We start from the raw sequence: 19741 nt of genomic DNA on the forward strand, positions 1-19741 counted from the left end.
TTGAAGTTTATACTGTTAAGAAATTAAGGAAGTTAAATGTATGTGATGTGGGCTTTTGAATTGATATTAACTTCCTCATCACAATCTTCGTTTTGAGAGAGGAAAAATATGACAGATCAGAATATTTTATAAAACGCTCGATACAAAACGTGAGGTGAGGTGAAATGGGGTTAAACGACGCTCTTATAGATCAATGTGCATTTACGTGTGTATGTGGCTGTTTGTACTAGTCCGGGCTAATGCTGATTTCATAGTGCTAGTCAACTGCCGCAGTTTCACATAAATACCCCACTCTGACACAGTATACTGACTAAGAGCCGACCTGTCCTTGTTTTAGCCCCTTAATGCCGAGCACAAGGCAGGGTAACAACAAGTACCATCTTTTAACGTATTTTGGTATGACGCGGCCGGGGATCGAACCCCGGACCTTCCGCTCTGCGGGCGGACGCTTTACCACTAGACCACGGAGGCGGTCTTCTGGAGATTTGAACCCGGAGGTTTACCGAGTGATGGAACGTGTTAGCCACCAGATAACCTAACCGTCCACATGACGGCACAGAGTGATCAACATGAACTTGTGATAATGACTGAGTGGGGATGTGCTGCTTACATCTGTTTCGCAGTAATATCACTGTCATAAACACATCTCACACCCCATGTGTGAAATCAAACATGTGTCATGTTTGATCGGTATGCTTTCGCTTAAAATAATGGAGAGCGGCGAGGTTTTTCTTAACTGAGTGATTTGTGTGTAACTCCGTTTTGAACAGTATTTCTATTTCATTCCGGATTGTCTGGCTTTGTATGATGCATGTCTTGGACATTTACTAATTAAATTTGGCAGAACCCACCAGAAAGGCTATGGTGCTGACCAAACAACTAATCAGATTAATCTGAGATTCGAACCCACGATATAACAAAAACATTGTAAAACTGTCCCGAGCCACCCAGTGTCCCTTTTGTAACTCGAAAGGTGTTTATACATACGTTTAGCACAGACATGGTAAAGATTGTTAAACCCCTCTATAATTACAGTCTATATTCTCTTGACAGATACAGATACAAACTCCCAGAATTATCCTGTGTGTGAACAGCTTGGGGAGACAACTCAGGTGACCTTCTGGTGCCATGAGTGTGAGGTAGCTCTCTGTGACAGATGTGTCAAGATGCATCGTGCAAATCCAGCTTCTCGGAGCCATGAAATGTGTGATCGGTCTGGTGAGGTGGAACTGAAGAAAAAGAAACGAGTGCTTATGTGTCAAGAGCACAGAGATGAGCAAGTGAAATATCTCTGTAAAGACTGCAACAAGCCACTGTGTCAGTCATGCTCCGTGGTCTACCACAGGAAGTGCGATTCTGTTGTCACACTAGAATCCCAGATGTCACGGATGAAGTCATCTCTGCGCACCAAAGGCCTCACCATACAAAGTGATCTTAATGACATATCGAAACAGATCGACAAATGCAAATCGAAAATTAACAAGATGAAAAGAGCTAAACTTTTGGCAACAAAAAAGATTCAGTCATCAACAGAGAAGATCATCGCCCGTTTGAAGGAGAAGGAAACGGCACTCATAAAAGACCTGGATGACATTGCAGACACACAGATCACTGAGTTACAGGCTGATGTGAAACAGGCAGAGATTGAGTTGCAAATGTACAAACAACATGGCGAGTTCATTGACCAGACCCTTGTCTCGGACAGTGAGATGGACCTGTATAAAGCTTGTGAGGCCTGGGAGTCAGGGGCGGAAGAGGACAGGGTACAAGAAACAGGCAAATCAGAACGAAAACAAATACATAGCGTCAGATTTGTACCAGAATCTGATACCAGTGAGCGCATTCTTGACGACTTGAAACTAGGGAAGCTGGACATCACATACACACAGGGTGAGACCGATGCCATGTCATCACTTTTCCTGTATAAAACAGTGGACTTCAAGCGAGAGACTGATGAAAAATGTCCATGGCTGAGTGAGGTGACGGTTCTGTTTGTGGGGGATATACATGTACTGACATTAGAGGCTTCAGACAGAAACAACAAGTGTGTGAAATCTGCCTACACACGTGACGATCAGCCATGTCTCAGTAAACTCGATTTTGATAATTTTACGCATGGTGTATCCCAACTTAGTGACAATCGGGTTTTGGTAGCTGTTCCTAAGAGTTTTCAAATTGTAACGGCATCCGTAACTCCTGACCTCGAACTGGAGACAACCATTACAACACAGAAAGAGTACTACAGTATTGCTGTTCTGAACTCGTCATCATTCGCAGCAAGTTCCTACAGCTGTATTGATATATTAGACATGACTGGTAAGGCCATCCGATCATTCACTGCCCACAATGACGTGGACCTGTTCAGTTACCCAAACTACATCTGTGTGAACAACAGCGGCCAGGTTCTTGTTTCTGACTGGGACAAGGGATCAGTAACTTGTCTGACGTCAGAGGGGGATGTTGTGTGGAGATACGTCCCCAAGGGGGATCGATCTCTCAGTTACCCTAGTGGTATTACAACTACCAACGAAGGCGATATCCTCCTTGCAGACAGGGACACAACCACCATAATTCAGCTTGCCGCACCTGGCCAGTTTGTACGAGAACTCATTGCAACAGAGGATGGGATCAACGACCCTGTTGGGGTGTATGCCGATAGAAATGGTTCCGTTTTTGTTTGTGATGAACGTACAATAAAACAGTTCATCTGATCAACAACACGTTGAATAACCATGTCATATTATAATTATGATATGTGTTTCTTAGTTGTTTAACGCCGTACTCAGCAATATTACAGCTATATGACGGCGGTCTGTACATGATCGAGTCTGGACCAGACCAGTGCATCAACCAAGTCAGCGAGCCTGACCACCCAATCCCTTTAGTCGCCTCTTACGGCATAGTCGCCTTTTACGGCATGCATGGGTTGCTGAAGACCTATTCTACCTCGGATCTTCACGGGTCTTATTTTATATGGTGGAGACACTCGTCAATACTAAGACATGTGAACATGTGAACAAAAGTGGGAATTGACTTTACTTTTAATATTTATGACCATGTACAGACAGATCCAATTGCCCCATCACAAGGTTGGTTTGTCATTTCCAGACGTGTTCAATGTTGTTTTATTTGTTTGTATCCAGTATGTTATGTAACTTTAATCGTTTGTTTTGAAAAAATTATATTGATGACTGACAGGTTTTTGTGATTATCATCAATTCACTATGCAGATACACAATGTACAAAGCATATTGTCTTCATATCTGTTTTATGTATTTTTCTTAACTTCTCACCAAAAATTCAATTAAAGTTTATGTTTATGGAAATCCTGTGCATGTAATTCATTTCAAGCCGTTGCGATTCCCAGTGAAATGATCGCCAGAGTATCTGAATCACCCCGGTTGTAGAGATTTCGAGTTAGCAAAGGTCCACTTGGGGCTCATAATATCACTCACTGGTTTGTCTGATCCAGGTTCGATTATTTACAGACCGCCGTCATATAAATGTAGCTGGAATAATGCTGAGTGCTAAACTACGCATTGACCAGTCACAACTAAAAACAACTCTAACCCGATATTGGCGTGTTTGATATATATTTACCAACTCTGGAAATGGTTCAGGTTTATCGTGGTGATGTCGTATTCATTTTACACATGATCAAATGTGCAGTAGGAAATGACATGCATGATTCCCAGATTTTGGCGACGTTTCCGAAACAACCCATCAAAAGAATTGATAAATATATCTTTAACGTCAAGTTTAACCATTCATAGATCCTGATCCAAATAATTAGGTTTGATAGGGAACGTCATATATGCAATGAGGAACAACAACAGTCATAATAGCATAATTGTACTTTACTCACTGAGCCAAAGGCAGTCACTTGTATGTAGGTAATGTATGCAACCAGTGAGGAATAATCTTAAAGTTAATCACAGGGATGTTTGATATTATTCGCAGAAATCAGACGAGAGGCTATTCCTGGTTCCAGATTAGAAACCGAACTGTACATTGCCATCACAGAATGAGACGGACGCCATGAGCATACCTTGGTACATGCTACCAAACAGAAGCACACCATGGGTACGCTCCATGGAGAACGACCCGAGAAAAGAAGAGTCGTTACGATTTGGAGAAAACCAGCATGAAATGAATGGGCCTTCTGAAGAGACAGAATCTGATTTTACGTTTAACACATTTATTGTGTTCCTTAATTTAGTTTAAACATATTTTATTCAGATTGAAATGGATTGGGAACAAGTTATCCAACTTAGAAGTCCCTCTCCATGGTATTTACAAAAGCTTGTACAGTAAATCATATACACATGTACAGGGAAAACAGTAAAGAAAATAAGTGTATAGATAACAAAACAAATGTACAACAGACAAAAGAGAGACTAGTATATTAACTTTAAAGTGTTACCAAAATCTCTTTGCATGACTTATAAACATTTGCATTACCTCAAAGATATGTTGAATTTCGAGTTCCTTCATTTGTCAGCATATCTTACACACTGTCTTGTTATTTGTTGCAGAAGTTATAGCTGGATGAGGGGAGTGATCCTATTAGGCGGTGTAATATGCTCTTATGTGATATAAACCCTGAAGAAGAAATTTGTAACATTTTGCGTATTTTGCGCTCTGTCACGACAGCCTGTTCAACGATCCTTGCATATCAGTATCAGGAAGCCTGAGAAGCACTTCATAACAAGCAAGCAGCCATTTCATCGAGTCTGCCAATCCGATTCTCTTTAGATTGCGAGTATGGAATTCCGGAAACCTATCCTTCCCCACAATGATCATGAACATTGGCACAATTTCACGTGATACACATGTTAAAAAATATCGTAAGTCTCTATGGTAGGTCTGTCATAGCGTTAAGTGTGCTTGGTGCACATTGTGAACAATAAACTACAGATCGGATTCATTTACCACTTGTGTTTCATTTCAAGCAAAGCATTATTGGTATTGGTTACCTCCCTGGATACAGTTATGAAACAAAATCGGTATGCAATAGTGCGCTGGGTAGTTGCGATAACCGTGAACCCTTTCAGCCGTCGTTTGTCATGAGCTCCTGTATGTGAGGTGAGGTGAAATTGAGTTTAACGTCGCGTCCAAGATTATTGCACTTATATAGCGACGTGCATGCACGTGTATGTGTGTGTGTGTGGCAGCTTGTACTAGTCCGGACTGATGCCGATTTTTAGTGCTAGCTCACTGAGATACCATGCCGCAGTTTAACATGAATACCCCACTCAGACACAGTATACTGACTCCGAGCCGACCAGTCCTTGTTTTAGCCCCTTAATGCCGAGCGCCAGACAGGGTAACAACAAGTACCATCTTTTAACGTCTTTTGGTATGACGCGGCCGGGGATCGAACCCCGGACCTTCCGCTCTCCGGGCTGACGCTCTACCACAAGACCACGGAGGCGGTCAGCTCCTGTATGTAACTGCTGAGGGCTACTGATGGATTTACAACACACATCTACATCTCCGTCTGGCTGGTAATGATTCTATAAACTATATACTATCACTTCCTTAATCACTTACCACCGAGCGCATATGCTTTATTTCATCTAAAGTGAACTTAGACCCGTGAAGATCCGGGATAGAATAGGTCTTCAGCAACCCATACTTGCCGTAAAAGCCGACTATGCTTGTCGTAAGAGGCGATTAACGGGATCGGGTGGTCAGGCTCACTGACTTAGTTGATGCATGTCATCGATCCAAATTGCGTGGATCGATGTTCATGATGTCAATCACTGGATTTTCTGGTTCAGACTCGATTATTCACAGACCGCCGTCATAAAGCTGGCGTATTGCTGAGTGCGGCGTTAAACAACAAACAAACAAAACAATAAAGTGAACTTTAAAAAGAGACTCGAAGACGGAAACGTAAAACAGGTTCAGGTTTTGGAAAGGTGACACCCTCGCTTTCGGCTATATTTATCAACTTCAATCATCATCACACCCAGCAGGATAATACTACAGGTGCTGACTGACATCCTGGAAGCCTTTGCATGGCAGGTATCAGCAATTGTTGAAACGCAACTGTATATATGTGAACAACCAAAGCAAGAAATGTTCAAAAACGTGATTGGTACCCATGCTGACACAAAGCTTGAAGAGATTGAGATGCAGATGTACAGACAACACTGTGAGTTCATTGACCAGGCATTGGTATCGGACTGTGAGATGTCGGGAGCTGAAGAGTTGGGGGATGTCAGTGACACAGACACAACAGAAACACGCCGAATAGATGACATCAGGTTTACACCAGACGCTGAAAGTCCTACTGGGACGATTGACATCTCATTTAAAGATAGGAGGAAGTGTTTGCCGACTCCGTGTGGCTCATACAATTAATACGAATACGTCGATCTGGATCCCTTATTCTTTTCACAATGTAACACAGCCGGATAATTTTGGCCCCTGACCTACACATGCAAAATGTGGCATTGGAAACAACCCACCATGACCCAGTAGAAGTCCATTCTCCACAAGGTGTACCGCAGTTAAAAGAAAACTAGGTGATAGTTGAGCGAAATAAAATCTTTCTCCGTTTTCGCAAAAGAATATTTACTTGTTTACTGGACTTGGGGAATGTCCTGAAAAATTACGTATTGTGTGTTAAATGGCCAGCACTTTCTATTAACAGGTTTTATAAAATATTGATCAATTTGATAAGATTGCTGATTTTTTTCCATTTGATCTGCTGCGAGTACCTCGTCGTCAACATTGTATAGTGTCTGGTACTCGCGATCAACTGGAGAAAAATACTCAACAACAAAAGTTTCTGTGACACCAATATTTTAGTGTTTTTTTAAAACAAGTAAAGTTTGGTTTTCAATATTGTAGTACATGTATGGAATCAACTGCTACAGAAAAGCATGCATTCCATGCAAAAGTTGACTTTTATGCAAGCCCCATGCATTTCATTACCCAAGAATGGGCATAAAAAACATGTGCGTTAACGGGATTCCACATGCATTGTTTAGCATCGTGCTGACAACAACCACTCAGAAAAACAACAAAATTACCCAATTATTCAACATTACGAAATGCCACGCTTGTCCGAAAATGAGCGTCTGCGAGCCATTGGTATGCTTGAAGCAGGATCGAGTCAACGTGATGTTGCAAGACAATTTAGCGTCCACAGAAACACCATTTGGTGTTTATGGCAACGTTGGCAACAGACGAATGCAGTCAGCGACTATATTCGGAGTGGCAGGCCACGAGTAACCAATAATCTAATCAACAAGATAACTGGACTCAAACAACACACCTAAGAAATCGATTCCAGCCAGCAACAGTGACTGCAAGAAGCATCCCTGGCCTTCGGCGAATATCTTCACAAACCGTACGTCGCCGCCTCAGATGTGCAGGGACTGTCGCCAGAAGACCAGCCAGACGTCCCATTTTGACAGGAAACCACCGGCAAGCACGTCTTCAGTGGTGCAGACAGCGTCTACGCTGGACGGCCATGCAGTGGGGACAAGTTCTATTCACTGACGAGTCTCGTTTTCACCTCCGCGGATTCGAATGAACCGACGTCGAGGTGAACGTTACGTCAATCATTGTGTCATTGAAGAAGATCGGTTCGGGGGCGGCAGCGTTATGGTATGGGTAGGATTACAGCAAGACAGAGGAGCCGTTTGATAGTGGTAGAGGGAAATCTCAATGGACAGCGCTACCGCGACGAGATCATTCTACGAGATTGTTCTACCGTTTTTGCGTCGTCATGGCCCAGGCGTTACCTTTCAACATGACAACGCCCGGCCTCATATTGCTCGACTTGTTCAGGATTCTCTTCAACAAAACAACATAAATGTCACCCCCTGGCCGGCTCGCTCCCCTGATCTCTCACCAATCAAGCACATGTGGGACGAGATGGATCGGCGCCTATGACGTCAACCACTTGTTCCACAGACACTCCAGGAATTTCGAAACATGCTCCAGCAGATATGGACAGATATCCCACAGGACTTTGTGCGACGCCTGGTCCATTCCATTCCATGAGAGTGAGTGAGTGAGTATGGTTTTACGCCGCTTTTAGCAATATTCCAGCAATGTCACGGCGGGGGACACCCGAAAAGGGCTTCACACATTGTACCCATGTCGGGAATCGAACCCGGGTCACCGGCGGGATGAGCGAACGCTTTAACCACTAGGCTACCCGACCGCCCCCAATTCAATGAGACGAAGATGTGTTGCTTGCATCGCAACTAGAGGTGGACACACAGGTTATTGATTTGTAAATTGACATTTTGGTGTGTTCATGTTTTTTTTATATTAAATCACGCATTTTCTAAAGTCAGTATGACAAATGATACCGTTTGAACACTTACAGGAGTCTTTTGTCTGTTGCAAACCGAAATTGTTTCAGATTTGGTAAAAAACATAACTTTGCATTAAATCTTATTCAATGTCACAGGAACTTTTGTTGTTTAGTATATAAGCGATTGAGAATACGAAAGGACGTGTACAGCATAAGAATTTGTGGCTTTGACTTTATTGCGAGCGTTCAGCTCTCAACTCCATATTTTCTTTAGTTTACATTTGCATTCTATCCGAAGTTAGTATTCGATATGGGTATTCTTGAGTTTGTCTTTACCGGTCGCGGAATCTCTAAGTATGTACTTATGGTCAACAACTACTCTCCAAAGTAAGCTGACCGATCCTCTCTCTTCTACCTTTCCAGGTTTCAGATGAAGAATGTTGCATTTATGTCAATATTATTAGAAAAGGACTCGAAATGGAGAATCTGTTTTTTCGGTTTGATTTACCCTTCGCCAAGAAGTTCAAGGTCATCATATATAGGAGGTGAGTAAGAGTTGTTGAGGATCTGTGCTCAGGGAGTCCAGTGACTTTAAAGACCATTCATGGGGTACAGAATCATAAGCTTCTCTGTAGTCTATCCAACACATTGAGAGGTTACAGAGGTAAGTTTTAGCCTCTTCAAAGACCATTTTGTAATTAACACTTGATCCTAACAACCGCAACATCCCTTTTCGGCTCTTTTATGCTCCATGTAAATATCATTGGAAGCACAGGATATGTAAGACACCCTGTACATATTTTATTTGAGTGTTCAGACAAGACAGTAATAGGGCGAAAGGTTTTGGGATCAGTCAATCACCTTTCTTTTGGAGAAGTATTGTTCAACCTTTTCACAACCAAAGCAGAACATCCCCTGTATCCAAAAGAGAATTTAAACAGTGAAGTGCCGGTGTTTGGCCACCTGGCGCCGTATTAGACTTGGACTTTTTTTTATTCCATTTTTCAGGCAATCAGGTGAAATTAAACACATCAATGGTGACCTTTTTTTTGTCATGTACAATATCTTTGTAATCCTCTACCCATGGTTCCTCGAGGTAACAGTTGCTGGGTATAGACCACAACTGTTTCCGAAATCTTTCAATGGACTCCATGGTGGGTCCTTTTACACCAATGGCATTGGTTGCATTTAATTGCCTTTAAAACTTCAGCTTCAGTTTTAAAAAACTTATTTTGTTTTATAAAATTATTTTTTCTTGTCTCACTTTCTCTTCCTTTCTGTTTAAATGTTTAACTTTGCTTTCGGAGAATCAGGAATTTGATTGAGATTTGTTTCTTTTGTTGTCCTACAATTTGTTTTCCGTTTTTTCCAAATTGATTTTTGATGTTTTGACTTTTAACAAAAATAATGTCATTTACATATCAAAGTCATTCTGTGGAAATGATTGGTTACATTATTTAATTGGCCTCCGTTTCTCAATCGGTAAATCACAGCTTTGATCATTAAATGACAAAATATACAACGGATCATCAGAAAGATCATTGACAGAAGAGGGGTCAGAATCGAAAGGAAACTCAAAATCTTCGAGGCTAACATCAGGGATTTCATTTTGTGAGCCCAATTTGTGGATCATCAGTGACAACTGCAGGTAATTTAAGGATAACAATATTAATGGAGACGTTCATTTGCAATGTCTGGTCTACAATGTCTATTGTTGGAACGGAGGGTTCATTCAAAGGTGCCTGACGAATGTTGACAGTAAGCCAATCAGGCGCATTGCGCAAATGATTTCAGTCACCGGAGCTGGTCGCGAATATTCTGGTGTGCATACAATGACATTGCTTTGTCCCGATGCTGCTTCAATAGTTATTTACTCGTGGTATTCCTGGCCATCCTGTTGCTTTCGCACACTCAAGAATTTTGGACTTGAGTTGATATGTTCAATCAAAAGCAATCTGAGGCTACTGACTGCGTAACAATATCACAGATATATCCATCACTGTAAATATCATTTTTTAAATCTTATTTCCAATTTTCCCGTTTCACATGTCGGACATGGAGCGTTGACGGGTACCGTATATGTGGATACCTTATATAAATGTACATATGTATTGGTGATTTATCAGTGGAAGAACTGATGCAATGACATTTTACAAAACGCAGAGTAAAATCGAATTTTCCGCAATACTGCATCCAAACTTGTATTCGGTCACTAAACATTACAACAATGGTTTGTAGCTAAATGCTGCATAATGCATAATTATTACCACTGCGTCAATGCTAGCGTTTTAAACACACAGCTACGGGTTTGTTTGTTTGTTGTCCGCTATATGACGGCGGGCTGTAAATATTCGCGTCTGGATCAGACAACCCAGTGACTGAAATCATGAGCATCGATCTTCGCAACTGGGGCACGATGACATGCATTGCGAGTATAACATACGCCGGTGTAACATGGATAACTATAACTTGTCTCTGTAAGAGTCTAACTATCGACAAGGCGTTCTACAATAATCTATTGAACAAACGCACAGGGTTTCCTTATAAGCTTGTTATCTAGCAATCGTTAGTTGGAGGAAATATATCTCGATGACAGAGAAGTTTAATCTGTCCATCTAAAATTTAAATCGACCAGGTAAAATAACGATAAGGAAGTACAATGCGTTGTTATAGATGGCGTGCTGACTTTTGATTGGCTTGCACCTGTCTGAACTTGATACTTAACGTGAGAGGATTACTAGCACCAACATACGATGTCCACCCTAGCAGCGTGTGTCGCTGTGGCAGCAGAACAACTATTCATTTGGATCACAAATAGACCCAAAAAACGTGTCATTGGTAAGTTTTGCTCAACCTTTACATGCATTAAAACCTTCCTCTCCGGAAGTACAGTTGCGGTTCATACGGGGGCATCCTACTTGTCCGGCACCTTTTGTCTTAGTAGTAAAATCGCCCAGGCGTACTAATTGGTCAAACAATAGGGGGATTAGGGGGGCATCTCAAGATTTTATGCTAGGGGTGAACCGCCAAAAAAGAAGCGGTATCGGAATTTGGAACACGCTCTTGAAAGAGAGAAGCGACTTCTGGCTACAAATCAGAAATCCAAATACCAATACTATGACGCAGTGTCGCATCTTGTTGGTTTGTGAATTGTGAGTGTATGTACAGAAATCTTATTATATATCGAATAAATAAAGAAACTTTTTGAATACAAGGGAAAAGCATTACTGGTGATATTATTGTATTGTATTTTTTGTTTTTCTTATAAAAGTATTATTTGAAATATATACATATGTAGTTTGTAAATGTGTATGTATGTGATATTCCACAATTTGTATATGGATGTACTCGAATCTTTATTTTTAAAACAATATCAATGGAAATAAAAGGTTGAGCAAAAAACACTTTCTACTGAGGCCGGAATACTGGGGAATACCACCTTTTATTTTATTAATGATAACAATGGAATCATTCGACCGACATTGCTGCTGAATAGAGGTAGTCTGAAAAGAATATATCCAAGCCACTTTCTGTCTTTGCTAATATCCCGATTTTGTATACGTATTGTATGTTTGAACACATTAGCTACCATCGTGCAATGCATATGATAATGATATTAATTGATTTTTATATCGTTTGGTACTCAATTGCGCTAACAATGTGTGCAATATGTACACAGAAAGGGGGGGGGGGGGGGGGGGGGGGTACGAAACAAGGTGATCATGGCACCCTGTGTCCACACGTCAACCGATGTGCATTAGAGTTAAATGCGATGATATAACTTTCAAGCAGAAAGCATTATTGAAGAGTTGTGTCGTGTGTGCTCTCTTGAAAGATGCAAGTGACGCGATTGCCATTTAGTTGAGGCTTCTCTCCTAGGAAATGTGTCCCGTTATGGTTCTGGTGCTCGGCTGAGCCAGCAGACTCCACAGTGTGAGTTTCAGAGATAATCTTATGCTTTATCATCAAGTATAGACGTATGTGCCACAAATAGTAGTCTGCGCCAGTGAAGGGATTGTGAAACGGGTGAGATATGTTCAGTGTGACGGATTTTGTGATTCACAACGAATTGCTGTTGGTCAGCAGTGACCCAGAAATGTTGATAAAGAGTGAATAAATTGTGATCTCGTTTTGAGAGGTTTGGTTGTCTGCCTGTCCAGCATGCAACGGATTTTTTTGATTATGCGAATGTGAACGAAGCAAGATTTCAAGATTGATTTGCTGACGCATTCTTCAAGTGAAATGCTTGATTGAAAGATAACTCCAAGGAGTCTCACAGAAACAGTGAGTGAGCGAGTGAGGTGTGTTTTGACGCCGTTTTCAACAGTATTCAAGTTAAATCGTGGCTTGTCAGCCTAATGTGGGAGGAAAGCCCGACGTGATGCGGGTTTCAGACGTTTACCACTTCGATGAAACCAACGAGCACGGGTCTAGTGCTTGCAAACCTAGAAACATAATCGGGGCGAACTGGGATTCGAACCCACGATCATAGGTTCCTGGCGTGCCCAAAGGACCCAACTCTACACAGCGAATGACGGCGCCTTAGACGACTGGGCCACCTGTGCCCCCTTCACTCAGGCAGAAACTTCATAATTGCCTCTTTTGGCAGAAAGTCCAGATGCACATTTGATCCTATAGTGAAGCATTCAGCTTTGCTTTTATTTAAATTAACACGGTTAGCTGTCATCCCAGCCTTGATATGCATGATGCATATTTTCGTTTGTTGCAATCATCAGTTGTTTGTGATGGTTCAACGAACACATATTATTTATGGAATGTTACTTATGGACAGAATTTCGAGACTGAAAGCAGAAAACCCAAGGCTGAATCTTGAATCGCCCCATATTTAACCCAAAATAAGTCGTGCCACCCCGATAGTCCAATTCTTGTTGCCAGCCGACGACGGACGGTTGTGTGATCCTTTTAAAGGCTGCTGATAAATAGAGCGCGCAAAGTGGGATCTGTTGATGATCCTCTGTTGCAATGCTGTGGTTATGGACACTCACGTGTACATTTCGATACTTTTGGAAATAACCTGTCTGAAGTTAATTGTTAGTTGAGAAGTATTCTCACATTTTCTCGTCTCCCTTTTGACATGGGAAATGTCTGCCGTGAAAGCGGAAAGTAGGTCACATGACCGTGTCATGCCAAACAAGATAAAATATGGTAGTTTTTGTTTTCCTGCCTGGCGCTCGGCATTAATGGGATAAAACAACGACTGATTAGTGCAGTATAATGTTAGTGGGTTAGTGAGGGCTAGTACAAGGCGCAATGCACAGCATGTATGCACATCACGATAAAAGTGCAGTTATTTTGAACGTTAACCCCACTTTCACCTCACCTTTCTGATTCTGGTAATTGCAACTATTCCAAAAATGCATTTGATATTGTAGTTACTTAGCTAACTTGTGTCGTTATGTTTGGAGTATATGCCTATAAACCTAAACATTATGAGATATTAAATATATACATTGTTCATGCTTCCAGGGAGCGGATGCCTATTAATATTTTTTAACATTTGACCTGTAAACAAACATTTTGAATAATTAATCTTTTGTTAATTTAAAGTGGAATCGTCAAATGTGGTTATTTACATTAACATTAATCACCTCTTTTTCTTTCTTTTCAGTTGTCCAGTTTCTTCTCTAACATGCTGACGATTATTAGCAAATATTTCAATTGAAACTTAACACTGGTTCAATCATGGATCTATTGACCAAGGTGTTGATGATATTGATTACAATGTTTGCTTCTCCGGGTGTGGTTTTGGAGTCTCTTGACTGCCGACCTTGCAAGTGTTTTTCTGTGAATGGAAACATTACAGCAGATTGTATGAATAACAACTTGACAGAAATCCCTTCATCGATCCCACATTTGACGAGTGTGTTGCGATTTTGTGGAAACAATTTGGGCAAACTCAAGGAAACGACTTTTAAAAACCTCACTTATTTAAAGATTTTAGATTTAAGACAAAATAACCTAAGATACACAAAAACAACATTTCCATCGTCCGTGTTTCAAAATCTGACACATCTAGTCATCTTGAAAATCAATGATAACAATATGGATTCACCTGATGATATAACAAAGTACCCAGTTGAAGCAATAGAGAAGCTTGAATCTCTCAAATGGTTGTGGATTGATGGTCTGAGAAATCAGATATTTGGTAAGGGGTTTTCCAAACTAAGAAATCTTAAAAGACTAACAGTAAGTAGTAGCAGTAACGCGTGCAACATTAACTCTATAAGTAATGCTACATTTAGATACTTACTATTTCTTGACCATATCGAGGTAGTCAAATGCAACGTAAATTCAGTTGAGCAAGGGGCATTTGCTCTCCAACGGAAAGTTAAGATTTTAGATCTTTCGAAAAACTATTACCTACGGTTTGAAGGTGTCACAAATGCAACACAAGGGATATCTCCGTCACTTGAGAAATTAATTATTAATGAAGTAGTTCCATCATATGCCCTTTGTGTTAAAATTGACGATAAATTTTGCAAAAATCTCCAAAACACCAGTCTTACTGAACTGCACGCGGAGAACAACAGCGTGATTATTTTCAATGCCACTGCCCTTACATTCTTTCCGAAGTCACTTAAAAGGGTATTTATGAGGGGAAACAGGTTTCAATATAATACTTACATCGGGTCTATTGCATCTTTAACAGGGTTAGAAGAGGTTCACTTAGGTGGCCCATACAGCCCGATTATGCCATTTCCACACACATCGGAGCTTATGCAAATGGCACCATGTGATGGTTGTAAAATGTTAGATTATGTATATGCGCCTGATGAACATTCATCGCAATATTCATCTGAGGCCCAACATAATGCCGCCAAAATCAGTATACCCCACAACCTAACGAAAGTAACGTTTACATCTTCACAAATTTATGCCCACATCCTCAATGTTAGTGTAAGCAACAATAGCATTAAAAAAATTGATATTTCAAGGAATCTTTTCACAAAATGGATCGGCAGTATTTCTGGATTTGAAAAACTTGAACATTTAGACATTTCAAGAAACATTGCAAATGATGTCAGTTCGGTTTTCTTTCAGTCGTTTCAAAATCTAAAATATCTTGACATTTCACGTAATCTCTTGGGGGTTGTTTTAGCCAAAGGAACAAATGGGAACATATTCAGCCACTTGGATCAACTTCAGATATTGATTATGTCAGAAAACTTCATAACTAAATTGTCAACTAGAGTCTTTACGGATTTATCATCATTGACCAAGCTAGACCTTTCGAGGAATAGCATTGAAAATTTGTCATTTGACATCACTCATATGAAAAACCTCCAACTTCTACGATGTTCAAAGAATCAAATACAATGGTTAGCGCAAAGCTTCCGCGCAAACCTTGATGAAATCTCGAATGACCATAATATAACAGTGGACTTATCTCAGAACCCTATTGCCTGTACGTGCCATAACCTGCTGTTTCTATCTTGGATGAAAACATCAACTTTAAACGGGAAAATATCATTTGGAAACCTTTCAGAGTATGACTGTGTTCATGAGGACGATCAAACTGTGAAACTTGATAATCTTGAGGAAGTTTTGAGAGAACTAGAGATATCATGCTATAATTATTCCGGGTTCTTTATTGGTATCTCGTCAGTTGCATTTGTTTGTCTCGGTTTGTTAGCGTGTTCACTTCTGTATAGATTTCGTTGGAAGTTAAGATATGTATACTATGCAGCAAGACACAGATACAGTACAGAGGGCCCATCAAGCCATGAGTTTGTGTTCGATGCCTTTGTTTCCTTCGCAGAAGAAGACCGTGATTTTGTTGTCAATGAGCTCCTGGTGAAGCTAGAGGATGAGTCAGACATGAGACTGAACTTCCATCAAAGGGACTTCACCCCTGGCCGTCCTATAGCTCATAACATCATCAAAGCTGTCAAAACCAGCAAACGAACGCTGGTTATCTTGTCAAGAGAGTTCTTAAAGAGCCACTGGTGTGTCCATGAGCTTCTGATGGCTCACATGGAGAGTGTGTCTACAGGTAGGGATGTGTTGCTGATTGTGATGATGGAGCACATTCCGACAAACAAAATTCCAGTTGAAATATTGTATCATATACAATCGGATTCTTATTTAGAATATCCATTGGAAGGGCAGAAAGACATGTTCTGGAGAAGACTCATTGATTCCCTCAAGGAATAATGGAACGGATATGGTACTATTTACATTATTGTTTATTGAGTGCACGTGCAGATATAGCAGGCACACACAGAAGCGGAAATCATCTAATATCCTCAAAATGTCATGGGAAACAAAGTCAACCAGACCATGCACTGAGTCACAGTTGTAGCATATTCAGCTAAGTGTAACAACTATTAAGCGTACTTTGGAATTTCCTTTGTGAAAAGGTGCTATATAAGTATGTACCTTATATTGGGGAACCTCTTGTCAGTGATTAGATTTGTTTATACTCTTGAATGTTACCTTTGTACATTTGTGAAATATTATAGTGTATATACAATGCAGTATATAGATTTTATATCAATATATGATTACGCCGTGATACATGTAACAATGATTGGAGTTTAGTATGCTCTTGTGTGTTAACTTTATGAGTTTAATTTGTGGAATTATACAGTGTATTATATATATGTAAGAAATAGATGACAACGCCACGATATATATGTACTTGACGTTTGCTTGAATTGGCTATACGAGTCACTATGAGCAGGTTTAATCAATTATGTTCATGCGGGTGTTTTGTTTGTGACCTGTAAATGTTGGCAGGAAAACAACGGGCTGAAAGAATGAGCCCCGCCCAGGCCCTCGGCATTACATGACGGATGTTCAGTCAAGTCAAGAACTGTGTGAGTGAGTTGGGTTTAATGTCGCTTTAAACAGTATTCCAGCTATATCATCGTGTGTCAGCTTAATGTGGGGGAAAACCCGAGGTGATGCAGGTCTTAGACGTTTTCCACTTTGGTGAAACCCACGAGCACGGGAACCGGGATACGAACCGACTATCATAGGTTTCTGGAGTGCCCAAAGGACGCAAATGTGCACAGCAAATTACGGCGACTTTGGCTATGGGCCTACCGTGCCTCCGCCAAGTCAAGGATCCTGACCATAGGATTTAGTTTAGTCACCACTTACAATCAGCAATAGATTGTTGGGAAGGCTAGTTCTAGTTGTACCATGTGAAGTTTGAATTATGTGCATGTAAAGATTCACCATGTACTTCGATGTTTGATAGGTGAGGTGAGGTGAATTGGGGTTAAACGTCGCGTCCAAGATTATTGCACTTATATAGCGACGACGTGCATGTACGTGTGTGTGTTTGTGTGGCTGCTTGTACTAGTCAGGGCTGATGCCGATTTATAGTGCTAGCTCACTGAGATACCATGCCGCAGTTTAACATGAATACCCCACTCAGACACAGTATACTGGCTCCGAGCCGACCAGTCCTTGTTTTAGCCCCTTAATGCCGAGCGCCAGACAGGGTAACAACAAGTACCACCTTTTAACGTCTTTTGGTATGACGCGGCCGGGGATCGAACCCCGGACCTTCCGCTCTCCGGGCGGACGCTCTACCACTAGACCACAGAGGCGGTCTCGATGTTTGATATACACAACTGTTGTATATAACTATTTCTTGTATTTGTGTTAGTTGCATGCTACTTCCCGACAAAAGAATGTATTCACTCATGCATTATATGGGGGGCAGTCGGGTAGCCCAGTGGTTAAAGCGTTCGCTCGTCACGCCGAAGACCCGGGTTCGATTCCCGACATGGGTACAATGTGTGAAGCCCATTTCTGGTGTCCCCCGCCTTGATATCGCTAGAATAGTGCTAAAAGCGGCGTAAAACAAAAACTCACCTCACCCTCATGCCTAATGGTGGCTAAAAATAAAACAAACAAGAAATGGTTATTCGATGGTGATGCATTTGATACAGGTATAAAATGCGATATTACATGCATCATATTATTGCGTATCTCACAACATAAGTGTTTTAGACTTGTAACCATTACATTTGTTTATGTCAAATCCAATTGTCATGTGTTTACTTTCTTATATCGAAGCATTTTCGTCGCTGTTATGAAATTGTATTTCATTTCAAACTGATTATGAGTCATTAAAATTTCACAACCGATCGATATTATTGTATGTACCTAAAAAAGGATAAATTGCAACATTGAATAGTTAATAATTACCCAACGGAAGATGTACGACATGAATTTTCATCACCGAGTCACCATCACAGACGTATATCGACACCAAGTATACTAAAGCACATGCGACATGCCTTAACACGGCCATGTGTTAATTTTGAACTCCGCCTTGAGTTAAAGAGGTTGTGAGATTATCACATCAATGAGCAATATTCCAGAAATATTATGACGGAGTACGGGAAAAATTGACTTTACACATTGATTGAGTGAGTGAGTGAGTGACTTGGGTTTAACACCGGTTTTAACATTATTCCAATTATATCACGGCGTGTCAGCTTAATGTGGGAGGAAAGCCCGAAGTGATGCAGGTCTCAGACATTTACCACTTCGGTGAAACCAACGAGCACGGGTATGGTGCTGACAAAACCTAGAAACATAATCGGGGCGAACCGGGATTCGAACCCACAATCATAGGTTTCTGGCGTGCCCAAGGGACGCAACTCAGCACACAAATCGCGGCGCCTTAGACGACAAGGTCACCCGTGCCCCCCTTTACACATTGTACACATTTGGGGTATACGAATCAGAATTGTCAGCTTTAGTTAACCCTGGCTACCCTAGGCTACCCAACGACCCCTTTCAAGCTTTGTGTGTCGATATATCATTACAAAACTCTCAAATGCATGTCAGGAAGGTTGTTTGTTTTACATGGTGCTGGTATCAGGCGTTAGCTATATCGATTGAATTTAAATGTTACTTTGTTTACGGATACATTGATCCAAATTTTGATAAATATTGTATACAATAATTTATTTTTTTATAATTAATCGTTGAGAAAAACCCTTTAGATTAAACAATGCAGGCCATTCGTTACCAATTCTTGCACTTTATGCTTGTCGTAAAAGGCGACTAACGGGATCGGGTGGTCAGGCTCGCTGACTTGGTTGGTGCATGACATCGATACCAATTGCGTGGATCGATGCTCATGATATCAATCACTGGATTGTCTGGTCCAGGCTCGATTATTTACAGACCGCCGTCATATAGCTGGAATATTGCTGAGTGCGGCGTTAAACAACAAACAAACAAACAAACAGGTTACGGAAAGGGGCGAGTGGTGAGGAATGAATGCAGGCGAGCTGTGAGCTGTTGTTCAAGTGAGCTCTAAATCCAAAAATATTCTGCACACAGTTTATGTGTGTCGTCAATGTATTTCTATAAATAAACCGACCTCTGAGCGTGTGTGCTGTCAGCGACAATGAACAGCTGAAAAGCCAGGCTCGTCTCTGACCAAGTGGGTATTGCGACTCGCCAAAG

General features: G+C 41.0%; 1 protein-coding gene across 1 annotated transcript; it reads left to right on the top strand.

Moving 5' to 3' along the window:
* The first annotated feature begins 11018 nt into the window (after positions 1–11018).
* On the top strand, positions 11019–17619 carry LOC124132517 (toll-like receptor 4). Its single transcript, XM_046496459.2, has 2 exons — positions 11019–11119; positions 13911–17619. Exon 2 carries the CDS (start codon positions 13985–13987, stop codon positions 16454–16456), a length of 2472 nt encoding a protein of 823 aa, XP_046352415.2. The 5' UTR covers positions 11019–11119; positions 13911–13984; the 3' UTR covers positions 16457–17619.
* The last annotated feature ends 2122 nt before the right edge of the window (positions 17620–19741 follow it).

This window comes from Haliotis rufescens, unplaced genomic scaffold (assembly GCF_023055435.1).
Source record: "Haliotis rufescens isolate VD_foot unplaced genomic scaffold, xgHalRufe1.0.p SCAF_11, whole genome shotgun sequence".
In the NCBI taxonomy this organism is placed as follows: domain Eukaryota; kingdom Metazoa; phylum Mollusca; class Gastropoda; order Lepetellida; family Haliotidae; genus Haliotis; species Haliotis rufescens.